We start from the raw sequence: 26,571 nt of genomic DNA, 5'->3' as shown, positions 1-26,571 counted from the left end.
CCACATTGGCATAGTGTTGTGTATTTAGCTGTTACTATGTAAGTAGTTACTAAAAAAAGTCTATAAATAATAAAATGTAGTGGTTTCTAAAGGCTATCCAAAATGTGTCAATTTGCCGAAGTCTCTCATATTGAGGTGCAACCTTTACGATGCTCAAGCTAAAACACCTGTTTTTTTCACCAGAAACTAGGGGTGTGATCGATCTGCCGAAGTGATCTATATATAAGTTAGTATAATTACTCAGCCCAGACACACACAAAAAAAACATACCTGGAATATAATTGCCAAACTTCATGCTGACCTGTCCACAAATATGGCAGTAGCAATTTTAATCCCACAATTAATCAGCCGAGACAAAATCTGACTTTGAGAATCGATGCGTATACATCCCTTGAGTATAACTACAAATTTAACCAGTCTACAAACAAGGGGGGTAATTTTCTAGTAATGTCCTCCCCAATAATAACAAGAACAAAATTAGATTTTGCTCAAAATCTTCAGAAAGTGGCTACGTTGGTCGACTTGTCAACCTTTGGTTAATTTCTTGAAAAAACACCATGAATAAACTATGCCTGCTTGGGGGGGGGGGGGGGAATGACGTGCAGGCCGCAAAAACTGAGGAGGGGCCGCAAAATACTCTGCCGCAAGTTTAAGATCCTTGATCTAATCCAGAAACCAAAAAAGAAAAATATCTGAGCGACATCTTTGAGCTCCTTTCAAATACAGCACTTTATGATATGGTATGATTTAACTAGAGCTAAATATTGTGATGTGTTTTCACAATGATCTCATTGTTGATGTCTCCATTTAAACGCTTCAGGTGATCAAGAAATTCAACAGCTTACATTACTTGGAAAAAAAATTCCAATGTCCAAATTTGCAGTTGTTGCCATGTCCAAATCAAATCTTGTGCCTTATGATCATGTAGTATAACGTGCTTTCTTCATGACGTTTGCTGAAAAATGCCAAAAGTCAAGACCAAACAAATTTTTATTAACTGACTTTATTTACAGAACTGAAAATCTATGCAGATGATCGTTTTTCCATAACATTCTCAGAACTGGAAAAACCTTCCTCCCCAGATGATCAAAAATAATACATTTACAATTAACTTTGCGGCAACAAACATCAGGTGTCAAATCATACAGTTTTAGACTGGAAGAGCCTGCTCGCACCACATCCCAGCATCACATCTACCATCTCAATCCTGAATTATTAAATAAGGTGATAGAAAATGGAACCCTCGCTTGGTGGTTGAAATGCCATTGGGAGGAAGGTCATACCCAACTCTCTTAACTGTCGTGTTAGGCTGATGCTGCACTATTTAAAAAAAGAAAATTGAGATTAGCATGGCTGTACTAATAAAAGATACAATACACAAGTTCTAGATATTGTAAATTAAAATTAAAAAAAAAAAAAAAAAAAAAAGGGGGGGGGGGGGGCTCAAACTAAGTCAAGGTCCATGATGTCCACCCAAACTCCCCACAGCACTGTCAAGCACAAAACACAGTTCTGGCTAGAAGTGGTTGAAAAGTGATGTTGATTTATGCAATGAGTTACAGTAAAAGGCTCAGGTTTGGCTTTCAGTCCTATTATCTGCAAGTTAAATTAGCGATTGGCCAGAACAACACCGCATCTCCAGGTGGGTGTCACGCTACACTACAGGCGGTAACTATTAGTAGTTATTAGTGGCTTTTCGTTAACAGTGACAAAGGAACCCAAAGTTAAAATAAACATAAAAATATAGCATACTGGCCACAGCTAGCCCTTCTTTCCTCACCCATTCCTCTTTCCCATCCTCCCCCAACCCCAGCAAAAGATGTGGGATACAAGTTTTTCCCTCTTGAAAAGCTTTTAAAAAGCAGCAGTTGACAGACTATTGATGTACAAAGAAAGCCAGGTGAGCGGACCTAAACCTCTGACCAAACAGTAGTGAGTTAATAAGGACAAAGACGAGTCATTTTACTAGAACGCATTCAACTAATTACCAGCAGTTTTTCCCTTTACAATATATTCATGTTTATTTATAGCAAGTGTATGTATGTGTGTGTTTAATATGACCGTGTCCTTCAAATGCAAATAAAGGAGGTATTGGCAGAACATGAGGACTTGTGTTCACACTTGACTTGCGGGTGCGTCTTCACTTGACGGGCTGGTCTTTGCTTCATTGCTTTCCTGCATAAAGTCTGGTCCATTGCTTGGCTGGGGAAACAGAATTAAAAGTCAAAACAAAACAATTCCAACATTTCCAAAAACAATTTTCACAGCTGCAATTTTAAGAGCATTTCTCCTGACACTCACTACACTCTGTGTTGTGTGTAGAGGTAAGATCGCGCCCAAAAAAATCCAGCCCGGCCCAGTCTGCAGGTATTAAAGCCCGACCCGGCCCGAGCCCGATCAATTAACTTGATTTGCAGGCCTCAGCCCGAAAAACATTAAATTTTATGTTTGATTTTGATGCGCGAGCCCAAAACAACCCGGAAATTTTGTTTTATTTGTGAGGACTCAGGAGAAGAAGGAAATGCGGGGATGCAAAGCTTGGTTGCGTTTTGTGTGATCACATTTGTGGTGATGCCTGTGCATAATGATAACAAATTAAGCCTGTCTTTTGAGACGAATTCTCCAAGTTAAACAAAACTAAGATGTATATTCAATAAACAATTATATTTTTTATATTTGTGTATCTGTTCTATTAGGCTGATAGTGGATTTGACATTTATTTCAATCTCTTCGAATTGGCAGAAAAAACGTTTTCTCAATGTTTAAATTGTATATATATTTTTATGATCATTACGAAATAACGCTGGGAAAGTTTGTTAAATATATTTCTTGTATGACAGCAAAGCTCCACATTAGTTTACATTCAGCGAAGCCCACACAGGTTTCTGTATAGCATCTGCAACAATCAATTTGAAGCCTTTCCATACCCCACTCCTATCTGTGCCTTTTCAATTCCCCCTGTCTTTAGTTTTTCACTTTTTGCTGCTCCATACCGAAAAGTAAATATCAGGATGTGGACTCGCGGAGGGCGCCACGGCGAGAGGGGAAGATTAAAAAGAGGGCGGGGCCGCAGGGCCACGGCATCACGTGCGCAGGCATGCACAGCGCCTTCTCTGTTTTATCCGAATTATTTATTCCTTAGTTAGTAAGTATTCCTTATTTTACCATCCATACATTATTTTAGTATACCTATATAAATATATATTTATTTTTAAAAAGTTTGCGAAAGAGAAGTCCGATCTGAACTGAACGTAAATAATTGAAATTTTGGGCCTGACCCCGCCCTGCTGGTGCACAAAGAGGGAGGCTAATAGAGAGACAGGATGCTGTGGTCAATTATCATCATTTATAATTTCATGAAACTTGCACTGTTTGGCCTTTAAGAGGTTTTAAAAAAAAAGTTTATTCAGTTCATTCAGTTTATTATTATGAACGTATTTTTACTTTCTTACTGTTGGCCTAGTCTTATACATGTTATAATTTCACTAATTTAGCACTATTTTGGCCTTCGAGAGCCAAAGGTTTATTCAACTATTTTCACCCATACCAGGTATGCAATAAAAAGTTGTACCGGATTCACTTTGTATTAGTCTTTTTCCTGTTTCACAAAGGTAAGCAGCAGCCTGACAAAACCATGATAGCAATGATTTCACATCCAAGTACAGTGGGGTAAATAAGTATTTAGCCAACCACTAATTGTACAAGTTCTCCCACTTGAAAATATTAGAGAGGCCTGTAATTGTCAACATGGGTAAAGCTCAACCATGAGAGACAGAATGTGGGGGGAAAAAAATCACATTGATTTTTAAAGAATTTATTTGTAAATCATGGTGGAAAATAAGTATTTGGTCAATACCAAAAGTTCATCTAAATACTTTATTATGTACCCTTTGTTGGCAATAACGGAGGCCAAACATTTTCTGTAACTCTTCACAAGCTTTTCACAAACTGCTGCTGGTATTTTGGCCCATTCCTCCATGCAGATCTCCTCTAGAGCAGTAATGTTTTGGGGCTGTCGTTGGGCAACACAGACTTTCAACTCCCTCTTCACCCCGTGGCGTCAAAATGATAAGAACGGTGAGCAAAAATCCCAGAACCACACGGGGGGACCTAGTGAATGACCTGCAGAGAGCTGGGACCGCAGTAACAAAGGCTACTATCAGTAACACAATGCGCTGCCAGGGACTCAAATCCTGCACTCCCAGATTTGTCCCCCTGCTGAAGAAAGTACACGTCCAGGCCCATCAGTGGTTCACTGGAGAGCATTTGGATGATCCAGAAAAGGACTGGGAGAATGTGTTATGGTCAGGTGAAACCAAAATAGAACTTTTTGGTAGAAACACAGGTTCTCGTGTTTGGAGGAAAAAGAATACTGACCCACATCATGCTTTGGGGCTGTTTTTCTGCATAGGGACCAGGACGACTGATCTGTGTAAAAGAAAGAATGAATGGGGCCATGTATCGAGAGATTTTGAGTGCAAATCTCCTTCCATCACCAAGGGCATTGAAGATGAGACGTGGCTGGGTCTTTCAGCATGACAATGATACCAAACACACAGCCAGGGCAACAAAGGAGTGGCTTCGCAAGAAGCATTTTAAGGTCCTGGAGTGGCCTAGCCAGTCTCCAGATCTCAACCCCATAGAAAATCTGTGGAGGGAGTTGAAAGTCTGTGTTGCCCAACGACAGCCCCAAAACTTCACTGCTCTAGAGGAGATCTGCATGGAGGAATAGGCCAAAGTACCAGCAACAGTGTGTGAAAAGCTTGTGAAGAGTTACAGAACACGTTTGGCCTCCGTTATTGCCAACAAAGGGTACATAATAAAGTATTGAGATGAACTTTTAGTATTGACCAAATACTTATTTTCCACCATGATTTACAAATAAATTCTTTAAAAATCAAACAATGTGATTTTTTGTTTTTTTTTTCCACATTCTGTCTTCCATGGTTGAGGTTTACCCATGTTGACAATTACAGGCTTCTCTAATATTTTCAAGTGGGAGAACTTGCACAATTAGTGGTTGACTAAATACTTATTTGCCCCACTGTATGTAGCTCTTTGAAAAAAAAAATATATATATATGGTATGGTATCGGCCGATAATGCACAGCCAGGTATCGGGGACAAAAAATTGTATCTGTCTAATACTATTTTAGACTTTACAGTCTGCAAAGTTCTATGAATAATAGGCATGAAAAATGCAACGAGTTTGAACTAAAACACCATCTTACATTACGACTGTTGGGCCGGCCCGCCTTGAGCTGCTGGCGGCACGGTGATAGGCGGCTTGAAAAAATATCGCCAGTACCAGTGTTGTTAAACACTTTTTGGCTTCCTTGTTAAACTTGCCAATGGACAAGCGAAAGCGGATAAATCCATAGTTATGTCGACAATTGCTGCACAGATATGTTAACTCACTTAAAACAGCACAATCAGACAATGAATGTTGACTCTACATGTAAGAAAATTAGCTACATACTGTCACAGCAACCAGATACAGTATCTTTATGGAGAAAACGTGTATAAATTAATCTCTCCAGCTAAAAACTTTAAACTTGGATGATAAAATTTTTCATGTTCAGGTTGTTGCTGCTAAGGATTTAAAGCTTAACGTTTTGTTTGTTTATTCATAATTTTAGAATTATTTATGTTTTAATTGGATTAACTCGGTAATTTATTTGAAATATCACCCAAAATGGTCAGTTTTATTGATTTACACAAGTTCTCTTACATGTTTAAAAATAAAAGCATTTAAAGTTTTCTTTTCCCTGCCTTTTTGTACGGAAAATTTACCGAACCGAGCACTTAAAAAACAGTGTACAGTTACACCCCTTGCCTTTAACATAAGTACACCTCTAGTCAAGTTTTGTACTCACTTTTCAAAAAGTATTTGATACAGAGGTCACAAATTTGACTAGATATTCAAACCGGATTCCCAAAAAGTTGGGACACTATGCAGATTGAATGGACCGATGTGGAAGTGTCACATTTCAAAATTTTATTAGAGTAGAAAATAGATGACAGGTCAAAACCTTATATTGAAAATGTATCATTTTAAGAGGGAATATGTTGATTTTAAATTGCATGGGGTCAAATCTGAAAAAGGTTGGGATAAGGCCATTTCCCCCCTTCTTCTTAAAACAGTCTACAAACATCTGAAGACCGAGGAGACCAATTTAAGTTTAGAAATAGAAACGTTGACCCACTCTCGCCCAATAGAATCTTCTGTTTAACTGTCTCGGCCCTTCTTGACCAAAAACTTCTCTTTATGATGCGCAAAATATTTCCTATTAGTGACAGATCTAGATTGAAGGCTGGCCATTTCAATACCTGGATCCTTTTGCGACGCAGCCATGTTGTTGTAATTAAAGCTGTATGTGGTATTATATCATATTGAAAAATGCAATGTCTTCTCTTAAAAAGACGACACCTGGATGTGAGTACAGGTAGTCCCCGGGTCACAAACGAGTTCCGTTACCAGGCTGGCAAAGTAACCTGAATTTCCTGAATTTAGTCAGAATTAAACCTTTAAGTACCTCTAAGTACAAAATAACTGGCAGAAAACATTGTACGTCATATTAATAAGATGAGGTAAAAATAAATACTGTGCGGTATGTTGTGTTAAATGGCGTTATATGGAATGACTATTCGGTAGAGGTGTGCATCGACACTGCCCTCACGATTCGATTCGATTACGATTCGGAAGGCCACGATTCGATTCGATTCGATTCAGAGGGTCACGATTCGATTCGGTTCGATTCGGCAATGCATTGCGATGCATTAAAGCCTGGGATGCATTAAAATTCTAAAGCAAAGCATATTTTTCATGAATCATGAGCCAACACAAGCGGACAGACATTAAACAACTTTTTATTGGCTCTTGTGTCACTCCTGGTTGAAGTCAAATGAAAATAGTATACTTTCATATATATATATTTTTTTAAATCAGATCACAGCATTTAATTGGTGCTTTGAATGAGACCAGGGCTTTCTGTTTTTTTATTTATTTTTTTTTTACACACAGTAGCAGCCTTTCACACGGTGCAACATCTGAACTCCTGTGCAAAATCAGTAATAACAGTCACTGTATTTTAGTCACAACGACCCATCAAAAAAAATATTCAAGTAAATATTAAAGAAAACGACAAAGAAAATATTGTAGTGCAGCAGCATCTTTATCGCAATATCAATCCAGGGATCAGTTCAGTTACAAACAAAACATCAACTAAATTGCAATGTAGAACTAAAGTAAAATGTAGGGCTAGCCTATCTTATACAGGTATCTATAATATTTCTCGCTGCCTCTTTCTCCATTTCAGCCATTGTTATGTTATGTCCTATCTCTCTGCCCTCTCGATTACAACTGCGCTTGTCTGTGACGTTACTCCGGTGAGGAAGCGGATTTGGGTTCCTCGTCCCCCCTGCATAGAGGTTAGATCTTGTGCCCGAACCCGACCCGACCCGAAATGTTAAGCATTCATGTTTCGGTGGTCGGGTCAGGCTGCTGCACCGGACTAATAAATTATTTTTAAAAAAAAGAAGAAAAAATAAAATGCGCAGAGGGTTGTGGCGCAGCCCTCTTTTTCTTCTTCTTCTCCTCCCGTTATTTCGTTGTGTGAATGCTTTTATTATTCTCATAAAAATATGTAGACTTTTAAATATTGAGTAAACTTGCGTTTTTTTTCCTGCCAACTGAGAATTCGTTACGAAAGACACTTTTATTTATGCACACAAAGGCAAATGTGATCCTTTCGAATCTTCTCTGTGTGTCTGTAAAACCGTGTTTTTTTTTTTTTAAATATTAAACTTTCCCAGCGTTATTTTGTTGAGTAAATGCTTTTATAAATCTCTTAAAAATATGTAGACTATTTAAATATTGAGTAAAGTTGCGTTTTATGTCTGCCAACTGAGAATTTGTTAGGAAAGACACTTTTATTTATGCACACAAAGGCAAATGTGATCCTTTCGAATCATCTCCTCTGTGTGTCTGCAAAACCGTGTTTTTTTATATTAAACTTTCCCAGCGTTATTTAGTTGTGTAAATGCTTTTATAACTCTTATAAAAAATATGTAGACTATTTAAACAGTAAGAAAACTTGAAGAAATGAAAATAAATTGCTGCTGCTGCTGCGTTTTTTTTTTCTCCGCATCACTCGGCTTGGGCATGCAAATCTATATTTAATTGATCTGGCCGGTCGGGCTTCAATACCAGCGGGCCGTGTCGGGTTGGCTGGAATTTTTTAGGCCCGATCTAACCTCTTCGGGCTTGCTTTGAAAGTAAAGTAGCTCTCTCTACAGGTAAACATGAGAATAACAATACAAATGGGGAAACCAAATCCATTGCATCACCGGAATTGCGCAGGGAAGATTTTTGAACGTATTTATATATTTTAAAATGCGCTGAATCAATTCAGCGTGTTGCCCGCATCGAATCGAATCGTCCCTGCCCCGCATCAGGATGCATCGCCGCATCGATTATTGTTGACACCCTTACTATTCGGGCTTTAAAAAATAAAACTTTGGGCTTCATTCGAGAGTGAGTTGCTTTGCTGAGAGAAAGGGTGCTGTGGAAAGAGTAGGGAGGCGAGAGTGGGAGGATATCATGGCTGTGCAGGTCGCCTCTCTTAACGCGAGCCCGTGGTCCGAACTCAAAAAACCGGATCGGGACTCGCAAGAGAAGTCGGCGCCAGGGGAGAAGCAGCAGCGGCAGCACCAGCATGAGAACAAGAAAGTGGCAAGTCCTAAAAAGGCGCATAGTCAGCGGCCAGGATAGAACAGGAGGTTGGGGTGGGCGTCATGACTCTCCCAAGGCGAAAAGGGCACTTCTCGGGCAGACAAATGAGAACCGGAGATGACAGTGGGTGGGACCTGACGCCGTCAGGAACTGCAAGATGGCAGCGACGCTGCTGGGGGAGGAGGCATGGCAAGAACTAGGTACTGTTCACTGTTTGAAGTACAGTCGAAATCGTGTAAGTCGGGTACGTCGTAACCCAGGGACTACCTGTATTGTTCTAGAACGTGAATATACCTTTCTGCATGGACTGGGACTTTCCAGATGTGGGAGCTGCCCATGCCACACGCACTTACGCAAGCAGGCACAGTTGTTGCGTAGTTTGGCGAAGAAATAGTCCAATATCTACCTATCCTTGGAGCGTCAGCCGTCGCAGTCAACTTTTTTTTTGTTGATTGTCGTCATTTTGGAAAATTGGAAGTAAAGGGTGACATGGGGTAATGTTGCCTACAGTGTTGCTTCCTTTTAGTGGGTAAATGAGGAGCAGCATTTAGTGTGTAAGCTACTTCATATGCTGGTAGCAGTACTGCTGACAAATTTATTAAGCTACTTCATATGCTGGTAGCAGTACTGCTGACCTATTTATTAAGTATGTATGCGGGCCAGACATTATTGATTTTATGACAGAGGCCGGGGGGCGGATGAAATTTGACCACAGGCCGCATTTGGCCCCCGGGCCGGACTTTGGACTAGGGCTGCAGCTATCGAATATTTTAGTAATCGAGTAATCGACTGAAAATTCTATCGATTAATCAAGTAATCGGACAAAACAAATATATTCTTAGGTGAAGAGCAAAGTTTAAATGTACATGAGAAAACAAGACATTTCATCTAATCTTGACCCATTTTCAGTCAATCAATGTCTTTATTTTCGATGTATATTGTTGAAAACAGCCAACAATTGCATCTCAAATGAATTAGAATAAAAAAAGACTAATTCACTGCTGTCACTCAAAAAACCTTTTAGATCTTATGAAATATATATATGTATATACACCTAAATATGCCGTTACGCTTGATAACACACATCACTTAAAAGTTAGGATTTTTTCCCACGTGTTTCAATTGAATTTCTATTTGTGTCAAGCCATTTTTAAGTTCTAGTTAAGCGTTATGTTAGTGTAAACTGTAAGTCCTGATAGGATTTCGACTTTTTGCAGTGTTCAAAATAAATGTATGATACAGGCTGTATTGGAGCACATTAGGGACCTGTGCTACTTGGTGTTTTATCCAGCAATGACTACTGAGCTAAAATTGATAGTTAGCATTATTAAGTTTTTATTTTACACCCTCATCACTCCACAACGCTATGTTATGTTAAAGCCTGTATTTAAGACACGTAAGCCACGCATCAACAGTGGTCATAATTAATCGAAACCTAGCCCTCCGCAGGGCTAACGTTACGTGAGCTAGTAGTGACAGTAACGTGAATCTTATTTATTAGTGCTTAGCGCTCTTTATTAGCGCTTAGCGCTCTACTGCTTTAAGATGGCAGCTGTTTACTAACGCTGCCCAGACGCGGCCGAGTCTGTCATTTGGCATCTAGTTCAACATACATGTGATCTCTATGAGACGCATCAAACGCTATCTGCTACCAACGTAGCATCGTGCGGGCTAGTATTTAACAACGTCGGCGTCATTTGTAGCGGCAACAACCCTTCTTCCTCTCCGCACGTGACATCAGCGCGTTGTCCGGCATTAAAAGTAGTCCGAGCAAAACATGATGGTTAGAGCTGTCAAAATAAACGATTACTCGAGGTGAATAAAATTACTCGGATCAGTTTTTAAACTCGAGTTGCTCGAGTATTCGTTTCAGCTCTACTTTGGACATGTCTGTTCTAGATCATTGGTCTCCAAACTATTGCACATCGGGCCGCAGTCGGTGCAGGATTTCATTCAAACAAAACAAGATGACACCTTTGTACTAATCTGATGTCTTACAAGCGTAATCAGTTGATTGCAGTCAGGTGCAGCTTGATTTAGCAGAAACAATATTGGTAAAGCTGTCTAGGATCCATCGGTTGGAACAAAAACCAGGACCCACAGTGGCCCTTGAGGACCGCTTTGGAGACCCCTCTTCTGTCTGAATCTCTTGATGATGTTATACACTGTAGATAATGAGAATTTCAAACTATTGCCAATTTTCACTGGGAAATACCTTTCTAATATTGCTCCACTACTTCTTTTTTTTTTTAATTTAAACATTGGGGGAATTCTTGATCCTTGATCTGTCTTGGCTTCAAAGAGACACTGCAACATAATGAAGCTCTTTTTATACTCAGTCATGTTGCCAATGGATCTAATTAATCATAGTTGGTCTTTCAGCTGTTTGTTATAAGGACAACTTCTGGGGGATTTGTTGACACAATGTAATTTTAAATCAACAAATTTTAAGTTTAGAGTTTGAACTTTTGATCTGTCATCTGTTTCAAAATCACTGCATTCACTATTTATTAACAATTTGTATAGTGTCCCAAGTTTTGGGACAACCCGTACCATACTGAAACAACATTAGAAATTAAAACACTGCATAGTTGACATTATGAAGACTGCAAAATCCAGTCATTATCTGTGGAAAGGCCAGATCTGGCTCTGACTTGGCCAAGACATGGCACAATGCACACAGGTTAAATAAAATTGCGGGAAAATAACAAAATTATATAAATACAATACCCGGAAGGATTCCAGCATCAACATTTATATTTAAAACTTCCATGTCTTACCAGTCTCTATAGCGTCAGCTTCATTGGTCTTCCACTTCTCGGCAACATCATTTGCTAAGGGATCATCAGGGTTTGGCGCACTAAGTAAGGCCTGGATTGACAGCAACACTGTGCGAATTTGCAGAGCTGGTGACCATTTATCTGGGGGGGAAAAAGAAAGTGTGGGGAGTGGTACTCAAAACGGGGAAGGCTAAGACAATGAAAATCAACACCCGGGATGGCAGACGAACAATATGGCGCAAGTTGCTATTAAGGGCAGCAACAGGTGTGTGGTGTATAGTACAAGTAGCACTAAGGAGACACCTGTCCAAGTCTTGACCTCAGGGAAGTGTCATTCTAAAGGCCTTTGGCAAATTGAAAGGCAGATTAGACTGACAAATCTATCACAGACCAAACTGTCAGCAGGATTTCCCACAGTAACAAGCTTTATTTTGTAAACTAAAGTACGAAAATACGACAGAACCGTGAATACAAAAAAGGTTAACTGTGACTTACCTTTGAGAATGTCTAGACATATTCTTCCCAGCTTGTCTACATTAGGATGATATATTTTAGTCATGAAGCGGACTTTTGGTGCTGCCATCGGGTATTCCTCCGGTAAAAAGAGTTCTAGTTTAAATGTACCCCCCTCAAAAGGTGAGTCCTGGGGTCCAGAAATGACCACGTGAAAATAGCGAGCGTTGCTTTCGTCTGGCTCTGCCTGGATACCTGGCACAGGCTCAGCAAACAAACGTTGAGTTTCCTGGCAAATCGAAAAAATAAATCATGAAAACAACAATCTTTAAAAATGATTTCCTATTTAGTCCCACCATTTTAGCAGTAAAGAGGGATTACTCATTGAAGGTGAGATCTTAAAAATGAGGCTGTAATGGTCATTCTACAAAAAACAGCGGAACACAAAACTAACATCAGCTTAGGAAGTGCTTCCTTACCTATTAGTAAAATAATTATGAGCGCCACTTCTTCGCAATGTAGTAACGGATTGATATATCGACTGGTTTAGCAACGATCCAATCAGTTGATCAAAACGCAAAACATTGATCAACATCTTTTAGAAATACTACTTTGTTTAAAAGAATGATTCATTAAAGTTGCTGAAATGTTTGAACATAATTATCAAAATTGCTTTGTATTTATTGCTTTAGTTAAAAATGTAACTGTGTTGTAACATAATAATCTATAATGCACGATACGTGCATATATGCACATCTTGTATAGAAGACGAATGAATGAATCGAATTGTGGCAGACTGTTATATCAGTCAATACTGATTTGTTGTCCTAAGTATTGTATCGCATCATCATATAATTGGTGATTTATACACCTACACCTCAAAATTTTAGTAGAACACTCCAGACAGCATGTTTCAGCACTCTTCCCAGATGTTCAATAGCATTAAGATCAAGGTTCATAGAGGCCACTTCAGTATAGTTCTTTAAGCAATCCTTTGGAGCTTTTAGCTGTGCGTTTTTGGTGTTTATCCTGTCAAAAGAGCCATGAACTGACGCTGAGGCCAAGGTTACTGACACCGGCACATTTCTCTCTAGGATATCTTAATAGTCTTGAAATTCCATTGCACTAGCAGAAATTCAACATTTCAGATGCAGAAAAGCAAATCCAGAAAAAAAAAAAAATTCCGCCACATTTCTCAGGAGGAACAGTGTGCATTTCTGTGGCAATAGTGGGTTTAAAGAGGGGTATGAACACTTCAGAGAAAGGGTTGTTTATTTAATCTGAGGTTTTCTTTTGTCATTAACTTTTGGGGGTTGAGGTGTTCTGTAATCATCGTTTCGCAGAGAGGGGCACTCACTGAGGTAGATGAAACTGTTTTTTTTTTTTTTTTTTTTTTTTTTTTTTTTTTTTAAAGGCGAGGGAAGAACTGCCTGTGTAAAAGTGCTATAAATATCAAGACTGTGCCTCCATGCCACAGGAGACCATTACTTCCGGACCCGTCAGCCACTGCATCAGGATCTCTACTGTACTCTCTGCTAGCAACCATACCAAAGTTACCAATAAAACACAAAACCTTTGAAATATTCTGGTTTGTACATCAAACTATACAAAGAAATGCGTATGCTCAAGCAATCAATCCAGATTCTTAAAAAAAAAAAAAAAAAAAAGCCTGGAAACAACATTTTATGATTGTAATGTACATCATATTGGTGACTATAATAGAAAGTATCATAACGAATACGGACATATCCAAAATAGCTGCCGTACTTGTTTTTGACACGCTTCACCTGAATGCAGCTCAGAGTGAAATTCCTGAAATATTTTAGATAACCCACAGACAAAACCTTGCAGAGAAAACACAGACAAGAGGGGCTCCCAGGACAAGTCACACGCTCCAAAGGCTCAAGGGCTCCAAACTTCCCACCTTTTCCCATCAGTGTCATTCTGGGGCTGGCTTCGTCTCCTACCTGTACTGTACAGCTTACGTTTCCATTCCTTTTTAGGCTTTCTTTAAGTGTCTATACATGTTTCCATTCCTTTTTAGGCTTTCTTTAAGTGTCCATCTCCCACTCATAATGTTTTTGGAAAGATTTGAGTGTCATTAATAAATAATAAGATGGAAACTAAGAGTGAGCGACATAGCGGTACTTCAAGAAAAGTACCAATGATGATGTTTCTGACAATAGCAGAACGAAAAAAAATCTTCAAAATGATGTGATTGGTGCTTCAGAACAAGAGCATGTTTATTGCACATAGTATTGAGACAGCCTTGCTTTCCACGTCATTGTAAAAGGTTGCAAATCGAGTGGAATGGCTAACTGACACGGCTCGAAATGGAAACAAAAATTGTCGAGGTCTCATACTTATTTTGATCAGTCTGATGCCTATAACAGGAAGGGAGACAAATGAAATTCAATGAAAGGTCACCTGTTTCGGATGGACCCCAAACACACCCAATTTTTCTTAAACCTTAACTTTTGCTCGAGCTTTGCTCGCACAAGGTCATCTGCATTATTCCCCTGTCCCCGGAGAACAATTGGCAAAGTGCTTGCGTTGCTGGCCAGTACAGCTTACCCTCCAGAAAATGTTTATTTTTTAATGAGGAAAAAGCTCACAAATACCACAATACTTTATGAAAACAGTAGGGCTGTCAAAAGTATCGCGTTAACGGGCGTTAATTAATTTTTTAAAATTAATCACGTTAAAATATTTGACGCAATTAACGCAGATGTCCCGCTCAGACAGATTTAAATGACAGTACACTGAAACGCTCACTTGTTGTTCTGGAGTTTTGCCGCCCTCTGCTGGCGCTTGGGTGAATGACCATCTCGCATATTGCCTCAAACAGATTACATCATATGAGGCCGTTTATGGACATTAAGAGTGAAGAGAATGCCACCGGCCGCTTGGGGGCAGCGCCGTTCCATACTCATGTTATTTCTTCTAAACGTGGGAGAATTAGTAGTTGTGAGACGTTTATGCTGTGTTCACAATGCAATGCAAATTGCTATTTGTACTCCACACATATTTCGGTAAGTTTTCTTTCTTTTAGTGGCAATTATGTGTCTCTTGTTGTATTTTGGGTAAGATATGTACAAATATATGTTATACAGTAGAGGCGAGGGGACACAGGCATTCTTTGGACCGCGGCGTTTATTGGCAACTCCTTCACAACAAACATACAGTGGGGAGAACAAGTATTTGATACACTGCCAATGGGAAAACCCACCAGCAGTGTTTCAAATACAATTCTCTCCACTGTAAGTATCGTTTAGTGAAAGCACAACAAAAATAATATTCCTATCTCCCCCCAAAACAATAATGTTCACAAAAAGAAAAGCACTTCAGTCTATTGTAATGAGGCCCTATTCTGACACACAGTTAAACAAAAATGAAAAATGAACTGGCATTCCATATCAAAACAGCTATGCAAAATACACGTAAAACTTAGACTTTGGTCACTCTATTTTTATTATTGTTATTTGTATTCCTCTTATTATTATATTAACTCTACTTTTGATTGAAAATTTTACAAATTTTATTAAAACGAAAACATGAAGAGGGGTTTTAATATAAAATTACTATAACTTGTAACTATAACATTTATCGTTTAAGAACTACAAGTCTTTCTATCCTTGGCTCACTAACAGAAAGAATGTTAATGCCATTTGTGGATTTATTGTTACAATAAACAAATACAGTACTTATGTACAGTATGTTGTATGTATACATCCGTCGTGTGTCTTTCCATTCCAACAATAATTTACAGAAAAATATGGCATATTTTAGAGATGGTTTGAATTGCGATTAATTACGATTAAATAATTTTTTTGCTGTAATTAACTCGATTAAAATTTTTAATCGTTTGACAGCCCTAGAAAACAGTAGACATCAGTAAAAGGGATTAAAAGAGTTGAAACATTTTCGCCCCCCACCCCTTAGCTTGGAGACATCCGATAGTCAATAAGCATAACTGCTGTGCTAAGCTGTGACCAGCCCCTGTACAAAGATTCAGATTCAGGACATTTATTGTCACATCACATTGTCTCATTGTTACAAAAGCACAACGAAACTTTGTTTGGAGCATCCATTCAGCTAAGTTGATAAAGTGCAAAACCCACATAATAAACACCCTTGTACCAAGTATAAACATTGACACGGTATTGGACATAAGTACAACAAAGATTCAACAGCAGCATAAAGACATGTCAGTGCTAAAGTGCAAAGCAAAATATACTTGATAACAACAGTTATAAATCAGTGCAAAAACCAGATCAGTTAATCAAGTATCAAGTATATCAAGTAGGGCTGCAGCTATCGAATATTTTAGTAGTCGATTAATCGATGGAGTAGTTAATTCGAATAATCGGATAAGGAACATGAAAAATTAAAATACCTGAGCTGAGCCTCAAACGATACATTTTTATTTTTAAATGATGATCTATGTACAACAAAAGAACAATTGGCTAACTTACATAGAAAAAGTCCTTCTATGGTTCTATGGTAACAAATGGTTCAGACACATATTCCCACAAAAAACGGCTAGATATATAGTGCCTTGCAAAAGTATTCGGCCCCCTTGAATCTTGCAACCTTTCGCCACATTTCAGGCTTCAAACATAAAGATATGAAATTTAATTTTTTTTGTCAAGAATCAACAACAAGTGGGACACAATCGTGAAGTGGAACAACATTTATTGGATAATTTAAACTTTTTTAACAAATAAAAAACTGAAAAGTGGGGCGTGCAATATTATTCGGCCCCTTTACTTTCAGTGCAGCAAACTCACTCCAGAAGTTCAGTGAGGATCTCTGAATGATCCAATGTTGTCCTAAATGACCGATGATGATAAATAGAATCCACCTGTGTGTAATCAAGTCTCCGTATAAATGCACCTGCTCTGTGATACTCTCAGGGTTCTGTTTAAAGTGCAGAGAGCATTATGAAAACCAAGGAACACACCAGGCAGGTCCAAGATACTGTTGTGGAGAAGTTTCAAGCCGGATTTGGATACAAAAAGATTTCCCAAGCTTTAAACATCTCAAGGAGCACTGTGCAAGCCATCATATTGAAATGGAAGGAGCATCAGACCACTGCAAATCTACCAAGACCCGGCCGTCCTTCCAAACTTTCTTCTCAAACAAGGAGAAAACTGATCAGAGATGCAGCCAAGAGGCCCATGATCACTCTGGATGAACTGCAGAGATCTACAGCTGAGGTGGGAGAGTCTGTCCATAGGACAAAAATCAGTCGTACACTGCACAAATCTGGCCTTTATGGAAGAGTGGCAAGATGAAAGCCATTTCTCAAAGATATCCATAAAAAGTCTCGTTTAAAGTTTGCCACAAGCCACCTGGGAGACACACCGAACATGTGGAAGAAGGTGCTCTGGTCAGATGAAACCAAAATTGAACTTTTTGGCCACAATGCAAAACGATATGTTTGGCATAAAAGCAACACAGCTCATCATCCTGAACACACCATCCCCACTGTCAAACATGGTGGTGGCAGCATCATGGTTTGGGCCTGCTTTTCTTCAACAGGGACAGGGAAGATGGTTAAAATTGACGGGAAGATGGATGCAGCCAAATACAGGAACATTCTGGAAGAAAACCTGTTGGTATCTGCACAAGACCTGAGACTGGGACGGAGATTTATCTTCCAACAGGACAATGATCCAAAACATAAAGCCAAATCTACAATAGAATGGTTCAAAAATAAACGTATCCAGGTGTTAGAATGGCCAAGTCAAAGTCCAGACCTGAATCCAATCGAGAATCTGTGGAAAGAGCTGAAGACTGCTGTTCACAAACACTCTTCATCCAACCTCACTGAGCTCGAGCTGTTTTGCAAGGAAGAATGGGCAAGAATGTCAGTCTCTCGATGTGCAAAACTGATAGAAACATACCCCAAGCGACTTGCAGCTGTAATTGGAGCAAAAGGTGGCGCTACAAAGTATTAACGCAAGGGGGCCGAATAATATTGCACGCCCCACTTCTCAGTTTTTTATTTGTTAAAAAAGTTTAAATTATCCAATAAATTTTGTTCCACTTCACGATTGTGTCCAACTTGTTGATTCTTGACAAAAAATTAAAATTTTATATCTTTATCTTTGAAGCCTGAAATGTGGCGAAAGGTTGCAAGGTTCAAGGGGGACGAATACTTTTGCAAGGCACTGTACCTATGAACTAAATTATGAATGCATTAAAAAACATTAGCTCAAACAAAAACTTATGTTGGTCTTAACAGGGAGCAGTTGCATTCAGCCATGTGAAAAGAGGCAGACCAGAGGGCAGTGTATCCTCCCTAATCAATAAAACTAAATGCAAACACTTTCAAAATTAACCATTACAACGCCACTTTAATTAAACGAATACTCGAAGCAACAGAATTTAATTCGAATATTTTTTTCTAATCGAATACTCGAGTTAATCGATTAATCGTTGCAGCTCTAATATCAAGTATTAGTTAATCAAGTATACTGGTCATCTGGCCTCTGGCTAATTTGACTTCTTGTTCCATCCCAGAAATCCCCGTGCCTGATCCCGAGCTGTACCGTCGCCTGATTGACCGCCTGTCAACTTTTGACAGCTAAGACTCTGCGTGCATGTGCGGCGCTCCGAGCCTCATGCAAAATTCTATAAATGTTGCATACTAGCACAGTTATTCTCTTTGTCTGTTTTGGGGTCCACTTCCCAGCGCAGGAGAGCACCATAAAATTGTCACTGAAATCTTGTAAACAAAGAGGCTACCGAGGTGGCGGGGAGAAGTTCTTTCGCTTTACTCTCATAAAAGACGTCCAAATCCTTGCAGAAAAAGGTATTTTGGGCCATTCAGAAAAATCGCGTGCCTTCCTGTGAGCAATTCATCGCTACACAATCAGATGGCATGACGAATCTCGCAAGTAAAACCCAGAAAATGTTTGCAACATGTGGCGAGGATAGTGTGGTGCCATACTTTTGTATGGGAGTTCTGGCGAGGTCTTGGGGAAATGACGTCATCAGGTAGCAGCTGGCAGCGAGGCGCCTCCCTCGTTGCTAAGGTGTTGCTATGGCAGTAACTCAAAAACTACACGGTCAATTAAAAAAATGTTTTGGTAATGTGAGTTGAAATAGCGAATGATGAAGTCAGGCCAATTTAACCATGTAAAACGCTCATCCGAAAAGCTCTTCAGCTGCCCTTTAAATTTTGCCTTGTAAACAAAGGAAAATAAACCAAAAAATTGAATATAAACAAATAATGACACAAACCAAGCAGCGCATAACTTGGAAAACTGTAAATTTGCCATATACCTAACTCAAGGAGCTACTGAATTTACTGTAATTAAGATTTTAAGTACCAAGTGTGCAATAAACTAATCACTGCAATGGCATATAGTTACATCACACAGGGCAAGAGGGCATCTACAGTCATCACCTTATTTTCTGGTTTTCATTTTACCACATTTTTAGTGTGAAGAAATATTTTTGTTTAAATGTTTACTGCAATGATCTCTTTTTGAGGTCAAGAACAGCAGGCGACAACACTTTGTCATGCAGCACAAAAAGACATCCCCAAGTCTTTCTTTGGTTGTTTGTTATCTGTTTTACATCTAGTGTAATGGCTTTACAGCTGTGGTTAATCAGAGATTAGTGATAGCATTCCAGGTTATGTACAAATTCAAGTGATACCACCACTGGTACACACAATCAAGAAACACAATAATTAACAACCATTATACTGTATACTGTAATGTTTGATTAATTTTTGCCAGGTACCGTAATTTCCCGAATATAACGCGCACTTTTTTTCCCCAAAATCAACTTGTAAACTCATGGTGCACATTATAAACGGGTACATGGATGGAGACAGAAATATATATGTATTACATATATATATATAAACCGATTTTTTTTAACTGACCCGGCCACGTTGTGTTGAAGAAACGCATGCGGCGACCCGTTGCCGACCATTACGGTACGTGACGTCACCATTTTGTTTCGGTAATGCTTCACACTAATCGGCCGAATGATTTCGTCTGTGTTAAATTCTGCTTTTTTCACTCTTCATAAAGCACAGAATTTAGTTTCTTGAACTCATTTGAGTCGACGTTTATTGCAGCTCCACAATTCGGAGCATAACAAATGTAAGGACACACACTTCCTGTGTCCGTCAATTATATCGGTCCCTCGGGAAACTCAAACCCAAATAACATTAGTTCAGTAGTTTTACCGTATCAATCCATGGAAGAAACATTTATTCATCATGAGGAAACGAGCAAGTTATACAGCAGCCTTTAAAAGAAAAGTCACATCCGTTTTGTTTTCTCCTAGATTCTGGTAAGTTGGAGAAGTTGTCAAATCATATTATTACCGTAAATATTGTTAGTTTACGGTAATGTTTTGAACTACCAATGTGCTATGCTTGTGCTGTGTTTCACCAGTCAGTAAAATGACATCTCTGTATCAGTACACGAGCTCTGTTTTCTTGTATTCTTCTATTTATTGGTGCTAAAATTAGGGTGCGCGTTATAAACGGGTACAATAATTTTCCCCAAATTTTACAAGTAAATTTGGGGTGCGCATTATACACGGGTGCGCCTTATATTCGGGAAATTACGGTAATTGAATGCCTAACACAGGTAAACCCTCAAATGGGTGAATATCATATTTTAGACTTCACCAATGGCTTACAGGGTGAAGTAATGTGCACTTAAAATCTTTTTTTTAATCAAAAGTGCAGCAGAGAAGTCAAATTGGAGTTGTAACTGCAACCCATATAACTATGACTCAAACCAGTAAAACGTGGGCAATTAAAAATATGTCAGTTTTATACCATATACTAAGGGTGTAACGGTTCACGCGGATGTATTAAACAGTTTCGGTTTTGCATGTTCGGTTCGGTTTACTTGCACACCATTTCGGTTTTATGCATTTTTTTAAATCCTCGGAAAATGTATTATTAGAATGAGTGGAACCGGAGCCCTGTGTGAGTTTCTGCACGGACGCCTTTAGTGTCGGACACTCAGGGTTCTGATTAGGTAGTTTAGATTGTACAGCCTTTGAGTCCTGCTAATTACAGCCATGACAAATGCAAGTGAGAAGCTTGAGCTAAAAGACCATCTTACTTCACTACTGTTGGGCGAGGCTGCCTTGAGCGGCTGGCAGTGCAGCACCCGGGTCACAGCCGGCTTGAGAGGCTATCGCCAATGCCAGTGCTGTTGATCACTTTTTTGGCTTCCATGCTAAACTTCCTTATGGTCAAAGGCAAGTGGAGCAATCCATAGTTATGTTGACAATTGCTGCACGGATATGTTAACCCCCTTAAAACAGCACAATCAGACAATGAATGTTGAATCTACATGTAAGAAATTCAGCTAGATATTGTCATTGCCACCAGATATCTTTCTGAAGAACATCATTAAATTTGTCATGTTCAGGTTGTTGCTTCGAAGGGTTCAAAGTAGAGGTGAGAATCTTTGGACACCTAACGATTCGATTACGACATGATTTATTGTTTTCTTGCCAGTTCAATATGGCTGCACGACGTCTCGGGCTGAGGCCTACGTTGTAATGTTGTGCTTATATGATCCTTGGACAAGATTTGTCCGTAAGTATGGTTGTTGTAAAGAATGTACATATTATGTTAGTAAGCGAAATGTTATATTTTTTGTATGAGAAGCTTTTTGTTTATGTTTAGTAAACCTGTATAGCGTGCTAAGCTAACGTTGTTGCTAATGCAATGCTTGTGTACTTTTTTTTTTGGTAGTTTTACGACGGTCTAAAGAGGACAATGGTTTGAGGCCATTTTATTAATAAATCAGATGAAAAAGGAAGAAGTCTGATTATTAAGGCGTTGTTCACTAGCTGTCTAGCTTTGGAAAAAGTAGACGCTTCGGAGTGAAGACAGCATAGACAGATTTAAATGACAGTAGAGTGAAATGCCCACTACAGTCCTTATGTACCGTATGTTGAATGTATATATATCCATCTTGTGTCTTATCTTTCCATTCCGACAATTTATTTTACAGAATATATATATATAATTTAATATATATAATTTACAGAAGAATATGGCATATTTTATAGATGGTTTGAATTGCGATTAATTGCGATTAATTACGATTAATTAATTTTTAAGCTGTAATTAACTCGATTAAAAATTTTAATCGTTTGACAGCCCTATACTAAAGTAATTATTACTTTTAATTAGAGCTGTCAAATTTAGCGCGTTAACGGGAGGCAATTTATTTTTTTAATTAATCACGTTAAAATATTTGACGTAATTAACGCATGCACGGATTGACCCGTTCATGCGTTGCTTCAAACAGTTTACAATGACGCCGTTTTAGCACATTGAGAGCGAAAAGGCAAAGAAATGCGAGTGGACACAGGCGTTCATTAGACCGCGCCTTTTATTGGCATAGACATTGGCAACTCTTTCACAACAAACATACAGTAACTATTGTGGCGCACAAAGTGGGGAAGAATGACGATCTTTTTCTTAATACGCTTAATTGAACAACGCAGAACATACTGTATACCATTTGCAGCCACAACTGACAGTCATGGTTGCCCAACCTCCCATCATGCATTTGGACGGAACAGTTAAGTGGCTACAGTATCATTTAGTGAAAGCACAACAAAAATAATATTCCTATCGCTCAAAAAAAATAATGTTCACAAAAAGGGCTCAATGCAAAGAGAACTGGCATTCCCAATCAAAATAGCTATGCAAAATACGCATAAAACGTACTCAGACTTTGCCTTGGCTAGATCTCTAATTTAAAACTCGCCACTGACACCTTGTGGTGTATTTCAATCACTACCTTACGTAGTTAAAGACTCTGTGGAAGAACGGCAGGGAGGCCATGTGACGTTCCGCTCAGCGACGTCAAGAATGGTGAGCTATCAGTTTATTTTTTGATTGAAAATTTTACCAATTTTATTAAAATGAAAATATTAAGAGGGGTTTTAATATAAAATTACTATAACCTGTACTCAAATTTATCTTTTAAGAACAACAAGTCTTTCTATATGTGGATCCCTTTAACAGAAAGAATAAATAATGTTAATGCCATCTTGTGGATTTATTGTTTTAATAAACAAATACAGTACTTATGTACATGATGTTGAATGTTTATGTCCGTCTTGTGTCTTATTCTTCCATTGCAACAATAATTTACAGAAAAATATGGCATATTTTAGAGATGGTTTGAATTGTGATTTATAACGATTAATTAATTTTTAAGCTGTGATTAACTCGATTAAAAATTTTAATCGTTTGACAGCCCTTCTTTTAATGTTTTGTACATTAGTCCCAAAATTGTTCAAAAATCCTCTCAGGCTAACCCAAACAACTATTTTAGTATCAAGTTAACAGTTAAAAACAGTAAGTAAAATACTCAAGTCCCCATTCTGTATCAGCAGCTTTAAACTAATATTCAATTCATTTAATGTTGTTAATCAACTGTTAAAGTTGTTAAAATTGCTCCCTTTATTCCATAATTTCCCTTCCGTCTACTTTCGACATGTGAAAGTTTTAAAACTGTTTAATCATTTAAAGACAGATTCAAGTCAAGATTTTGCCGATTTAGGGGTATTTTAGATAAAAAGCAATTAGGTTCGCTATAACAAAGCCTTCTAAAAAAGTCTACTGCTTTAAGATGGCGCCTGTATACTAGCGCGGGCAAGTCTGTCATTTCGAATAGAGTTGTTGGTCCATGTTCTAACACGGCCGTCGTCTGTCATTTCACATCTAGTTCTAGATATATGTGATATCTACCATAGCTGTATGTTGCTGTATGTTTGTAGCAGCTAGCAACTGGGCTCTGTTTGTAGCGGCTGACGGCCCGCAGTCAGGTATTACTGTTTTTTGTTTTTTCTAATCTAGCGTCATGAGTTGAACATATTTACTCTCAGTCCGTTCCTCATTGAGTGCCGAAGACCGCGCTGACTGCGTTTTATTTTCACTGTACCTGGTATAGGTCAATAATCGGAATTTGGATGTTTGTGAATCGTTCTTGAATCTTCCAAGGCCGAATTGAGAGTAATCTAAGAATTGGAAATTTCGCACGCCTCTAGTTCAAAGCCTACAACTTTGCTTGTTTATTCATAATTAAGATTATCTGTTTCAATTTTTTATTCATATTTTAATTTTATGAACTCAAGAGTAATTTATTTGAAATACCACCGAAAGGAGTTCATTTTTTTAACACAAGTTCTATTGTTTACATTTTTAAGATTAAAAACATTTCAAGTATTTTTTCCCTGCCTATTTTGAACCGAAAACAAAAACCTAAACCAAGCACTTCAAAACACTGAACCGAAATTACATTTTAGTGTACACAACTACCATATATACCTATGAAATAGGAAAATCTCATTCATGATGAGGAAAAGAAGTAGGCACAAACATTGTTAATAAAAACAAGATCTATTTTCCATTAATGAAGTTCTCACAGCTCACAAAAAAATAAAAAGGAAAGCACAGCAGTTTTAAAATCATAATATCCACCTTTGATAAGGATTTAGGGGTGTAAATCATCTATATCAGTCAGAACGATATGTGGAGTCCCTCAAGGGTCATTTCTTGGACCACTCTTATTTGACATCTATATGCTTCCCCTAGCTCAGATTATGGAACAGTATGACATCTCCTATCACACCTATGCAGATGACACACAACTCTACATTTCTGTGTCCCCACATGATTATAGTCCCTTAGTCTCCCTGAGTAAATGCATTCATCAAATCAATGAATGGATGTGCCATAATTTTCTCCAGTTAAATGTGGAGAAGACAGAAGTGATCATTTTTGGCCCAAAAAAGGAAAGGTCAAAGATAACAGGCACCTTAGCACAATGTCACTTACAGCTACAAATCAAGCCAGAAACATTGGCATAATTATTGACTCAGACCTAAAATTTTATAGCCATCTAAAGTCTGTCAATAAATCTGCTTATTACCACCTAAAAAATATAGCCAGAATTAAGGGGCTTCTGACTCAACAAGACATGGAAAAACTTATGTATGCATTCATTCATGTTCAGCAGATTGGACTATTGCAACGGGATATTTACAGGTCTTGATAAAAAAAAATCAGTCAGGAAGATGCAGCTAGTACAGAATGCTGCAGCCAGAGTCCTCACAAATACAAGGAAACTGGACCACATTACACCGGTTTTGAAATCATTACACTGGCTTCTAGTGAGTCAAAGGATAGACTATAAAATACTACTGCTCATCTACAAAACACTAAATGGCCTTGGACCAAAATGCATGCTTGATTTGTTAGGTTCCAATGAAACATCTAGAGCCCTAAGGTCGTCTGGAACCGGTCTTCTGTATGTTCCAAGAACAAGAACCAAGCAGGGTGAGGCAGCATTTCGTTATTATGCTCCTCACCTCTGGAACAAATTACCTGAAGGTCTTGAGTATGCTCAAACTGTTAGCTCCTTTAAATCAGGGCTAAAAACGCTTTCGTTTAGAACTGCATATCCATAACTGTCTCTATATTTCATTCTATTTGCTTTCCATTCTTATCTCCATTGCTGATTTCAAATATTAGCAGTAGTAGTAGTATTTGTTTTTTTATTTTTTCATTCTATTCGTGATTAAATGAGATTTTTATGTAGAATTTTATTTCCTATTTTGATTCTTTTTTTTTTTTTTTGTTACGTTCTATTGATTTTAATGTGATTTTTATGATCATGTAATGTAAAGCACTTTGAATTGTCTTGTGTTGAATTGTGCTTTTTAAATAAATTTGCCTTGCCTTGCCTATTGAAATTTCAAATTCGCCGTCAAATCCCTTGAAACCCAATATGTTCCCTTGCTATTAGTGTACACGTCTTTAAGAGGCCTCGCAGAAAATAAAATCAACAAAATGTCCAATGTTTCATCTAACAAGTTTTATTCTAAAGTATATCATCATGACAAGCTGGAAGCCATCGATTCAGCGAGAATTGCATTCAATCCGTAAAATTCTGCGAAAAGGCCGCACGATAAAATATTCTGCATTACATAGACACACTTCTTAACACATGCTTTATAACTTAAAGATAACTGCTATGTAATGAGAAACTCACTTGGTTTTCCGCGTTGTCTAAAATTTGAAATACTGTACACAACGAGGAAAGACTTGCTTAGCATGGTTAGCTTAGTTAGCCTGCTTAGCAAGTCAGTCCCTGCAGCGATCTATTAAAAGAAACAAACGAGTACTCATTCTTGAATATGGTTCTAACTATTCAAATCGGTAACACGACAAGCGCTGGTGTTGATGTTTCAACCCAAACTTTTGAGCGCTATCCGCCAGGAAAGAAAACGGAAGTCACTTCAGACAACTAACGGTGTCGTGGTGGATGCTACCGTTAGCACGAAAATCCCATAGTCGGTATTTTGGACGAATCGGCCAAAAATGTTAAGTTAAAACCACAAGATAAAAGTTTTCCTGGTTCATCTTGGTGGTTACCTTTATAATCCTGCGGGGCAGTCCTGCCATCTTGTCTTAAATGCGAGCTTTAGCTCAGTCAGTGCCTCCTCTCTCGCTGACAGCACACGCACACACCTACGACTTCCGGGTTCTCGACGTCACATGACCAGAGATGGAAGCACTTGCAGCAAA

The 26,571-nt window shown here is 38.4% G+C and overlaps 1 protein-coding gene across 1 annotated transcript; it reads right to left on the bottom strand.

Moving 5' to 3' along the window:
• Nucleotides 1-982: 982 nt before the first annotated feature.
• Nucleotides 983-26,571, bottom strand: ube2na (ubiquitin-conjugating enzyme E2Na). Its single transcript, XM_057836608.1, has 4 exons — nt 26,419-26,571; nt 12,009-12,255; nt 11,514-11,654; nt 983-2,202 (listed from the first exon to the last, which is right to left on the bottom strand). Exons 1-4 carry the CDS (start codon nt 26,446-26,448, stop codon nt 2,165-2,167), a joined length of 456 nt encoding a protein of 151 aa, XP_057692591.1. The 5' UTR covers nt 26,449-26,571; the 3' UTR covers nt 983-2,164.

The sequence above is a fragment of the Corythoichthys intestinalis genome, chromosome 5 (genome assembly GCF_030265065.1).
Source record: "Corythoichthys intestinalis isolate RoL2023-P3 chromosome 5, ASM3026506v1, whole genome shotgun sequence".
Classification (NCBI taxonomy): domain Eukaryota; kingdom Metazoa; phylum Chordata; class Actinopteri; order Syngnathiformes; family Syngnathidae; genus Corythoichthys; species Corythoichthys intestinalis.
This window is presented reverse-complemented; position numbering and strand designations above follow the sequence as displayed.

Excerpts from the sequence above, each read along its gene's own strand:
- ube2na (XM_057836608.1), bottom strand. The coding sequence starts at position 26,448 with ATGGCAGGACTGCCCCGCAGGATTATAAAG. Across the intron at positions 12,256-26,418 it reads TGCCCCGCAGGATTATAAAG|GAAACTCAACGTTTGTTTGC; the intron begins GTAACCACCAAG and ends TCGATTTGCCAG. Across the intron at positions 2,203-11,513 it reads AGCTGACGCTATAGAGACTG|CCAAGCAATGGACCAGACTT; the intron begins GTAAGACATGGA and ends CTGTTTCCCCAG.